Source organism: Syngnathus typhle, linkage group LG2 (assembly GCF_033458585.1).
Source record: "Syngnathus typhle isolate RoL2023-S1 ecotype Sweden linkage group LG2, RoL_Styp_1.0, whole genome shotgun sequence".
Lineage (NCBI taxonomy): Eukaryota > Metazoa > Chordata > Actinopteri > Syngnathiformes > Syngnathidae > Syngnathus > Syngnathus typhle.
Genome location: NC_083739.1, coordinates 27037909 through 27048637, shown reverse-complemented (window position 1 = coordinate 27048637; position 10729 = coordinate 27037909). Strand labels below are relative to the sequence as shown.

The 10729-nt window shown below is 40.0% G+C and overlaps 1 protein-coding gene across 4 annotated transcripts; it reads left to right on the top strand.

Moving 5' to 3' along the window:
• Positions 1-5525: 5525 nt before the first annotated feature.
• On the top strand, positions 5526-10266 carry LOC133150187 (uncharacterized). 4 transcript variants are annotated; one of them, XM_061272561.1, is made up of 10 exons: positions 5527-5857; positions 6970-7067; positions 7277-7411; positions 7869-8017; positions 8119-8255; positions 8348-8441; positions 8580-8703; positions 9222-9439; positions 9515-9695; positions 9830-10266. In XM_061272561.1, exons 2-10 carry the CDS (start codon positions 6974-6976, stop codon positions 9916-9918), a joined length of 1221 nt encoding a protein of 406 aa, XP_061128545.1. In that variant the 5' UTR covers positions 5527-5857; positions 6970-6973; the 3' UTR covers positions 9919-10266. The 4 variants fall into 4 exon arrangements, with proteins under 4 accessions (XP_061128543.1, XP_061128547.1, XP_061128546.1 ...); XM_061272559.1 differs by lacking the exon at positions 6970-7067 and having other exon boundaries at positions 5526-5857; XM_061272563.1 differs by lacking the exon at positions 7277-7411 and having other exon boundaries at positions 5526-5857.
• Positions 10267-10729: the final 463 nt, after the last annotated feature.

The following is a 10729-nucleotide window of genomic DNA, read 5'->3' as shown; positions in this document are numbered from 1 at the left end:
TTTTATTGCTTAAATCGCATTTTCTCGGCGAGCTGAGCGCTTTTTCTGAATTGTGCCGCTCCCGTCACTCTGGTTAGGTTGGCATCGAAAAAAACGCTCTCGGGTGCTTTAGAGTGCCGAGTTTATTACTGCGCATTAAGAAATGACCACCTCCAACGTTTGGTTTATGTTTTATAAGCATTTTTAATTTTATTGCTTAAATCGCATTTTCTCGGCGAGCTGAGCACTTTTTCTGAATTGTGCCGCTCCCGTCACTCTGGTTAAGTTGGCATCGAAAAAAACGCTCTCGGGTGCTTTAGAGTGCCGAGTTTATTACTGCGCATTGAGAAATGACCACCTCCAACGTTTGGTTTATGTTTTATAAGCATTTTTAATTTTATTGCTTAAATCGCATTTTCTCGGCGAGCTGAGCACTTTTTCTGAATTGTGCCGCTCCCGTCACTCTGGTTAGGTTGGCATCGAAAAAAACGCTCTCGGGTGCTTTAGAGTGCCGAGTTTATTACTGCGCATTAAGAAATGACCACCTCCAACGTTTGGTTTATGTTTTATAAGCATTTTTAATTTTATTGCTTAAATCGCATTTTCTCGGCGAGCTGAGCGCTTTTTCTGAATTGTGCCGCTCCCGTCACTCTGGTTAGGTTGGCATCGAAAAAAACGCTCTCGGGTGCTTTAGAGTGCCGAGTTTATCACTGCGCATGAAGAAATGACCACCTCCAACGTTTGGTTTATGTTTTATAAGCATTTTTAATTTTATTGCTTAAATCGCATTTTCTCGGCGAGCTGAGCGCTTTTTCTGAATTGTGCCGCTCCCGTAACTCTGGTTAGGTTGGCATCGAAAAAAACGCTCTCGGGTGCTTTAGAGTGCCGAGTTTATCACTGCGCATGAAGAAATGACCGCTTCCAACGTTTGGTTTATGTTTTATAAGCATTTTTAATTTTATTGCTTAAATCGCATTTTCTCGGCGAGCTGAGCGCTTTTTCTGAATTGTGCCGCTCCCGTCACTCTGGTTAGGTTGGCATCGAAAAAAACGCTCTCGGGTGCTTTAGAGTGCCGAGTTATTCACTGCGCATGAAGAAATGACCACCTCCAACGTTTGGTTTATGTTTAAAAAGCATTTTTAATTTTATTGCTTAAATCGCATTTTCTCGGCGAGCTGAGCACTTTTTCTGAATTGTGCCGCTCCCGTCACTCTGGTTAGGTTGGCATCGAAAAAAACGCTCTCGGGTGCTTTAGAGTGCCGAGTTTATTACTGCGCATTAAGAAATGACCACCTCCAACGTTTGGTTTATGTTTTATAAGCATTTTTAATTTTATTGCTTAAATCGCATTTTCTCGGCGAGCTGAGCACTTTTTCTGAATTGTGCCGCTCCCGTCACTCTGGTTAGGTTGGCATCGAAAAAAACGCTCTCGGGTGCTTTAGAGTGCCGAGTTTATTACTGCGCATTAAGAAATGACCACCTCCAACGTTTGGTTTATGTTTTATAAGCATTTTTAATTTTATTGCTTAAATCGCATTTTCTCGGCGAGCTGAGCACTTTTTCTGAATTGTGCCGCTCCCGTCACTCTGGTTAGGTTGGCATCGAAAAAAACGCTCTCGGGTGCTTTAGAGTGCCGAGTTTATTACTGCGCATTAAGAAATGACCACCTCCAACGTTTGGTTTATGTTTTATAAGCATTTTTAATTTTATTGCTTAAATCGCATTTTCTCGGCGAGCTGAGCACTTTTTCTGAATTGTGCCGCTCCCGTCACTCTGGTTAGCTTGGCATCGAAAAAAACGCTCTCGGGTGCTTTAGAGTGCCGAGTTATTCACTGCGCATGAAGAAATGACCACCTCCAACGTTTGGTTTATGTTTAATAAGCATTTTTAATTTTATTGCTTGAATTGCATTTTCTCGGCGAGCTGAGCACTTTTTCTGAATTGTGCCGCTCCCGTCACTCTGGTTAGGTTGGCATCGAAAAAAACGCTCTCGGGTGCTTTAGAGTGCCGAGTTTATCACTGCGCATGAAGAAATGACCACCTCCAACGTTTGGTTTATGTTTTATAAGCATTTTTAATTTTATTGCTTAAATCGCATTTTCTCGGCGAGCTGAGCACTTTTTCTGAATTGTGCCGCTCCCGTCACTCTGGTTAGGTTGGCATCGAAAAAAACGCTCTCGGGTGCTTTAGAGTGCCGAGTTTATCACTGCGCATGAAGAAATGACCACCTCCAACGTTTGGTTTATGTTTTATAAGCATTTTTAATTTTATTGCTTAAATCGCATTTTCTCGGCGAGCTGAGCGATTTTTCTGAATTGTGCCGCTCCCGTCACTCTGGTTAGGTTGGCATCGAAAAAAACGCTCTCGGGTGCTTTAGAGTGCCGAGTTTATTACTGCGCATTAAGAAATGACCACCTCCAACGTTTGGTTTATGTTTTATAAGCATTTTTAATTTTATTGCTTAAATCGCATTTTCTCGGCGAGCTGAGCACTTTTTCTGAATTGTGCCGCTCCCGTCACTCTGGTTAGGTTGGCATCGAAAAAAACGCTCTCGGGTGCTTTAGAGTGCCGAGTTTATTACTGCGCATTAAGAAATGACCACCTCCAACGTTTGGTTTATGTTTTATAAGCATTTTTAATTTTATTGCTTAAATCGCATTTTCTCGGCGAGCTGAGCACTTTTTCTGAATTGTGCCGCTCCCGTCACTCTGGTTAGGTTGGCATCGAAAAAAACGCTATCGGGTGCTTTAGAGTGCCGAGTTATTCACTGCGCATGAAGAAATGACCACCTCCAACGTTTGGTTTATGTTTAATAAGCATTTTTAATTTTATTGCTTAAATCGCATTTTCTCGGCGAGCTGAGCACTTTTTCTGAATTGTGCCGCTCCCGTCACTCTGGTTAGGTTGGCATCGAAAAAAACGCTCTCGGGTACTTTAGAGTGCCGAGTTTATTACTGCGCATTAAGAAATGACCACCTCCAACGTTTGGTTTATGTTTTATAAGCATTTTTAATTTTATTGCTTAAATCGCATTTTCTCGGCGAGCTGAGCACTTTTTCTGAATTGTGCCGCTCCCGTCACTCTGGTTAGGTTGGCATCGAAAAAAACGCTCTCGGGTGCTTTAGAGTGCCGAGTTTATTACTGCGCATTAAGAAATGACCACCTCCAACGTTTGGTTTATGTTTTATAAGCATTTTTTATTTTATTGCTTAAATCGCATTTTCTCGGCGAGCTGAGCGCTTTTTCTGAATTGTGCCGCTCCCGTCACTCTGGTTAGGTTGGCATCGAAAAAAACGCTCTCGGGTGCTTTAGAGTGCCGAGTTATTCACTGCGCATGAAGAAATGACCACCTCCAACGTTTGGTTTATGTTTAATAAGCATTTTTAATTTTATTGCTTAAATCGCATTTTCTCGGCGAGCTGAGCACTTTTTCTGAATTGTGCCGCTCCCGTCACTCTGGTTAGGTTGGCATCGAAAAAAACGCTCTCGGGTGCTTTAGAGTGCCGAGTTTATTACTGCGCATTAAGAAATGACCACCTCCAACGTTTGGTTTATGTTTTATAAGCATTTTTAATTTTATTGCTTAAATCGCATTTTCTCGGCGAGCTGAGCGCTTTTTCTGAATTGTGCCGCTCCCGTCACTCTGGTTAGGTTGGCATCGAAAAAAACGCTTTCGGGTGCTTTAGGGTGCCGAGTTATTCACTGCGCATGAAGAAATGACCACCTCCAACGTTTGGTTTATGTTTAATAAGCATTTTTAATTTTATTGCTTAAATCGCATTTTCTCGGCGAGCTGAGCACTTTTTCTGAATTGTGCCGCTCCCGTCACTCTGGTTAGGTTGGCATCGAAAAAAACGCTCTCGGGTGCTTTAGAGTGCCGAGTTTATTACTGCGCATTAAGAAATGACCACCTCCAACGTTTGGTTTATGTTTTATAAGCATTTTTAATTTTATTGCTTAAATTGCATTTTCTCGGCGAGCTGAGCACTTTTTCTGAATTGTGCCGCTCCCGTCACTCTGGTTAGGTTGGCATCGAAAAAAACGCTCTCGGGTGCTTTAGAGTGCCGAGTTTATCACTGCGCATGAAGAAATGACCACCTCCAACGTTTGGTTTATGTTTAATAAGCATTTTTAATTTTATTGCTTAAATCGCATTTTCTCGGCGAGCTGAGCACTTTTTCTGAATTGTGCCGCTCCCGTCACTCTGGTTAGGTTGGCATCGAAAAAAACGCTCTCGGGTGCTTTAGAGTGCCGAGTTTATTACTGCGCATTAAGAAATGACCACCTCCAACGTTTGGTTTATGTTTTATAAGCATTTTTAATTGTATTGCTTAAATCGCATTTTCTCGGCGAGCTGAGCACTTTTTCTGAATTGTGCCGCTCCCGTCACTCTGGTTAGGTTGGCATCGAAAAAAACGCTCTCGGGTGCTTTAGAGTGCCGAGTTTATCACTGCGCATGAAGAAATGACCACCTCCAACGTTTGGTTTATGTTTAATAAGCATTTTTAATTTTATTGCTTAAATCGCATTTTCTCGGCGAGCTGAGCACTTTTTCTGAATTGTGCCGCTCCCGTCACTCTGGTTAGGTTGGCATCGAAAAAAACGCTCTCGGGTGCTTTAGAGTGCCGACTTTATCACTGCGCATGGAGAAATGACCACCTCCAACGTTTGGTTTATGTTTTATAAGCATTTTTAATTTTATTGCTTAAACCGCATTTTCTCGGCGAGCTGAGCACTTTTTCTGAATTGTGCCGCTCCCGTCACTCTGGTTAGGTTGGCATCGAAAAAAACGCTCACGGGTGCTTTAGAGTGCCGAGTTTATTACTGCGCATTAAGAAATGACCACCTCCAACGTTTGGTTTATGTTTTATAAGCATTTTTAATTTTATTGCTTAAATCGCATTTTCTCGGCGAGCTGAGCACTTTTTCTGAATTGTGCCGCTCCCGTCACTCTGGTTAGGTTGGCATCGAAAAAAACGCTCTCGGGTACTTTAGAGTGCCGAGTTTATTACTGCGCATTAAGAAATGACCACCTCCAACGTTTGGTTTATGTTTTATAAGCATTTTTAATTTTATTGCTTAAATCGCATTTTCTCGGCGAGCTGAGCACTTTTTCTGAATTGTGCCGCTCCCGTCACTCTGGTTAGGTTGGCATCGAAAAAAACGCTCTCGGGTGCTTTAGAGTGCCGAGTTTATTACTGCGCATTAAGAAATGACCACCTCCAACGTTTGGTTTATGTTTTATAAGCATTTTTAATTTTATTGCTTAAATCGCATTTTCTCGGCGAGCTGAGCGCTTTTTCTGAATTGTGCCGCTCCCGTCACTCTGGTTAGGTTGGCATCGAAAAAAACGCTCTCGGGTGCTTTAGAGTGCCGAGTTATTCACTGCGCATGAAGAAATGACCACCTCCAACGTTTGGTTTATGTTTAATAAGCATTTTTAATTTTATTGCTTAAATCGCATTTTCTCGGCGAGCTGAGCACTTTTTCTGAATTGTGCCGCTCCCGTCACTCTGCACAGCAAAATCTGGAGTGTTGAAATTTCAGGGTTAAACATGTCAGAGTTGATTTCAACTCTCAAAGTGTCATTTTAACACATTCTGATTAAAATGGTGTTCAGTGTTGGAGTTATTTAACAGAGTTATTCCAACCTAAGCAAATCAACTCTGTAGAGATGTAAAGTGCATCTCGGCCGAGTTAACTTGCTTGATAGGCCCCTGGGCTTCAGTCCAGGTAACCCCATGTGTTATGCCCCTGGGCTTTCAGCAGGGTGAACCCGTGCATCAATCAATAGTCTCCTGTGCGTGGCGTGGTCAACCGTCGTTTATTTCGCTGCTGGAATCAGGAATGGATGCGGAGTTGGACTTTTACACGAGAGGTAAGCTACAAAATCAAACTTGTAGGAACAATAACATTGAATTAAACATCTGCTGAGAATATTTATGTAACTTTGCTAAGCATTTTTTGTGGTTGGCACTGGACAGCGAACGTTTGGATTTTTTTTTTAATGCAATGTTAACTTCACCACTAACGTTACCACTTGCTAAAAAATAAACATTAATAAAAAAACGGTTTCCTATGTTATCCTTTGCATTTTACCAAGTCTCACGCGTGCTTGAGAGGTTGTATAAACAAGGCTTCATATTTAACTGTCGAATATAGTTTGGGGCTAACGTTAGCACATGTTAACAAGCTAACTTGAAGTTCATGGCGGGTGGATGGCATCAGTCCGACTGCCCAATACTCCCTCTTCCCATTTCTCCGACCATACACTTGTTAATTTCTGCGTCCATTAATCTAACCTTAACCCTAATCCTAACCATAACCCTCTAGAATAAGTAAGGGATAAACAGTTCAGAGGTTGTTATGGAGAAATAAGCCCCGACCGGATGAACTTTGGCTCCAACACGAAGTGAGGAGTTAATTCATGCAATAAACCCCGCACTTTGCGTAGGAGCCACGGCTAGAGTGAAATAATTAGCCTAAACAATTGCAGTTGGGTGCCTGTGTGGCAGACTCCCTGTGCCACTGCACCAAGACGAGTGTCCGAGGCTCTGATCATACAGGTGTGGTTAATAACTCTGATTAATGGGTAATGTAGGTAATGTAGTGGGCAGTCAGACTAAAAAGGGTCAACTTTACTGGTGCTGTGTTGTGTTTGTTTGGTCGCTGAAAACCAGCTTTTAACAGAGGGGAATGTTTTAATAAATCAGTTTTGCCTCAAATGTAAATGTTAATTACGGTAGCATGTGCTGCAGTCACTACAGCTAGTCGCTGCCACGTTCATCAATGAGAGCGTTTCCACTGGGCCTGCTGTGGCATGTTTTAACAGCCTCCCAGCAGCTGCTGAATGTGTTTAATCTTAGACATGCAGTGAAATTAATAATGAAACAATTTCTTGCATGATACACAACGTTTATGTGAGTGTTAAATAATTATTTCTTGCATGTTAAGTGTTTACTGACATTTGTTTGTTGTTGCATGTCTCAGAAAAATGTTGATCCAGGTTCGGTATTGCCAACAGCAGAAGTATGTGAAGTTGGATGAGGTTGATGGATGTTTTGATTTTGTGCAGTTCCATGACAAAGGTTTGTTTTTGTTTTACTTATGCTTGGTTTGATATAAAGGGCAGAACAACGCCCCTTTCTTTTAAGATTTGGACTGAAAAGGGAATGTATTTTATGCAGGGGATTATCTCTGAATTTGTTTACAGTGGTGGATTAAATTATTGAATGTGAAATGAGGCAAGATCAGTGCTATCTTAAAGGTCCACTCAGATGTATCTTGTCTTTTCCAGTCATCGAGAGATTTTGCCTGCCACCTGACGCAAAATTAGTGTACAAAGATGCAACAGGGACAGAAGTTGATGAGGACATTTTCAGTGACCTTGTCAGCCAAGGCAATGTGACTCTATCAGTTTTCTCAAATGACGGTGAGAAATGTAAAGGGGTAAATTACATAATGCAATGTGTAAAACACTAATGCAAATTTATAAGTACAGAAATACAGTAAACAATTTCAATTTAATGTTTTCAGAATTAAGTCATTTAATACACTTAAAGGTGGATCAAATATTCAATATCATTCTTTGTGGTTACACAACAGGGACATTCAGCCTGACTTTTATTAAATGGTTTAAATGTCATTTTAACTGACATAAATCCAATATGAATACCAAATGTATTTTTGATTAATCTAATTCATGCCTTTAAAACAATTTCTGAAAATATTTCTGAATTGCCTATCAAGACTGAGAATCAATTGATTAAATGAGTTGAGTCTATGGTGTGCCGTTGGCTTGGTTAGATCAAAAATCTTCTATGACTTTTTGTATACTGCAAATAAACACCCCACCCCCCTTCTATTTTTTTTTTTTTTTTTTTTTTTAGAATTTTCCGATTGCTCCTTGTCCTCTCCATCCGATTATTCTGATTCAAGCTTCAGTTCATGTGCAAGTACATCAACTATACTCCTAGATGAGGTTCCTAGGAAGAAACCAAGACTTGAGGGCCCACTTACTGCAGCATCTGCTAGAAAGGTTGTGCTAAGTACTCACAGGTTTCTTAAAATCAACATTTGTCATCCTTAAACTCTAGAAAGGCAGTTTATCACATTTGTTTTTTTGCTTCTTTTTCAAAGTTGATTGAAGATGTCCTTGGTACCAGCTCAGGTGGTGAAAAGGTCCTCCAAGAGTATCACACAACAAAAACTCTAACAGATGCTACCAGAAGAAAGTTGGTCAATATAATAGTGGCACACATGATTGATAAACACGGGTATGTGTGTTCTATTTGTCTGTACTATCCTTTTTTTATTAACAAGTTAACTACTTGGCCCTTGTATTAATGCTAATTTGATCTTTTCTCAGGCAACTCCCCAGCAAAGCTGTTCGAGAAGAGTACGCTCTTGGGATAGTGACAGTGTTCCCGTCCCTCAAAGACCCATACTCCAAGAAAGGCTATGTATAGTCATTATTATTGTACTCTCTGTTTACATAATTTTCATGTTTTGTCTACATTACAGTAACATTTAGATTCTGAAATTTCACAGTAGCTTATGAGGTTGACATCACATTAATTTTGAATGTATTTCCATTTTAGGAACATTTCTATGATGCTGCAAGCAGCACCGGATACATTTCTTGGCGTCTGAAAACGATTCAGAGAAAGATTCGAAGAGGACATGCATCTACAAGTAGCCCCACTGGCTTTTCCCCAGGAGGAGGTCAGTCTATCTATCTATCTATCTATCTATCTATCTATCTATCTATCTATCTATCTATCTATCTATCTATCTATCTATCTATCTATCTATCTATCTATCTATCTATCTATCTATCTATCTATCTATCTATCTATCTATCTATCTATCTATCTATCTATCTATCTATCTATCTATCTATCTATCTATCATCTATCTATCTATCTATCTCTCTCTCTCTCTCTCTCTCTCTCTCTCTCTCTCTCTCTCTCTCTCTCTCTCTCTCTATCTCTCTATCTCTCTATCTCTCTCTCTCTCTCTCTCTATCTCTCTCTCTCTCTATCTATCTCTCTCTCTCTCTCTCTATCTCTCTCTCTCTCTCTATCTATCTCTCTCTCTCTATCTATCTCTCTCTCTCTCTCTCTCTCTCTACGCAACTGTCTTTCTTTCTCTAAGTACCCCTCATTTTTCTTTCTTTCTTACAACTTCATCTAGGGTGTTTCTTGTTTTTTTTCTTGAAAGAATTGTGTGCTTTTTTTCAGGAGGCCCAAATGTGCGCAGGTCCATTGTTGTTGACCAGCAGCTTGATGGGGATGCATACCAGGAAGCCATCTCCTTGCTCAACCATACAACAGACAGTTCCGTAATTTTTCTGAAGATGAGAGAGACCTTTCAGAATCGCCAAAAACTCATCCACGACTCAGACAAAACTCAAGATATCTTCTCCATCTTCCCAAGATTCCTGGATACAAAGGGATTGGTAAGTATGAAATGGGATTTTTAGAATGCCTTGAAATGTGCTGAATGTGGTAGTAGTACATTTGCTTTCTTATAGATGAATCAAGACTTCACACTCCTGTTTGAAGAGGAGGTTTCCAACCTGCTGCTCCAGAAATGGGATCCGTTCTTCAGAGATAACGTCATCAAAGAGGCCAAGCGGCTCACCCCAACACCTGAGCTGCGCCGAATGCTGCAGGCCGCAGAGTCTCCAGGAAGTGAACTTGATGAGGCACCAAGTGAGTTTTGTTCAATAGAATTTGTTATAAGCAATTACAGTTCAATAGTCTTGTGATTAATAAACACCGATTGATTTTATGTTACTGGACTTCAATTGTTCGTTCATTCTGTGTATTTCTTTTTCTTTTTAAAGTTGGGTTAAAGTCGATGGTGTTGAGTACAAAGGTGGACTTGTTGTTTGCAGTTCCATGGAGGAAGACATGCCAGTCTTTTGTCAAATAGATGATGTACTTCTGGTTGAAGATGACGTTTATTTTTTGACAAAAAAGCTATTTACAGAGATGTTTGTTGAACACCACCATGCCTTCAAAGTTTTACCAACTGAAGAGAGGTGTGTCATGAAAATGACTGAACTCAAATGTCACAAACCATTTGATATTCAAAGCTCATATGGTAAAGCAGATGAAAGTTTGTACATTATACCCTCGTTTATTATGTTTTAACTGACTGCATTGGGGGAAAGTTCTTAAAATAAATGGTAAGCAGATGGAGGTTTGTACATTATACCCTCATGTTTTAACTGACTGCATTGGGGGAAAAGTTAAAATAAATTGTGTTTTTGAAAATGCATTTTTCTTGGAATTGTCATTTTAATGGTTGTATTGTTGTATTTTTTTAACTATGTAGTGTCAATTTAACCCAATTTAGGAAGTTAAAAAGGAGCTTTGATATAATGTAAATCGATAGTGTTAATTTAACCCAGTTTAGAGAGTTAAAAAGGAACTCTGATATAGTGTTAATGTAACTCGATATAGTGTTAATTTAACACAGTTTAGGGAGTTAAAAAGGAACTCTGATATAGTGTTAATGTAACTCGATATAGTGTTAATTTAACACAGTTTAGGGAGTTAAAAAGGAACTCTGATATAGTGTTAATGTAACTCGATATAGTGTTAATTCAACCCAGTCTAGGGAGTTAAAAAGTAACTCTGATATAGTGTTAATGTAACTCGATATAGTGTTAATTCAACCCAGTCTAGGGAGTTAAAAAGTAACTCTAGGTACAGTGTTAAATAATTAACTATTTTGAAAG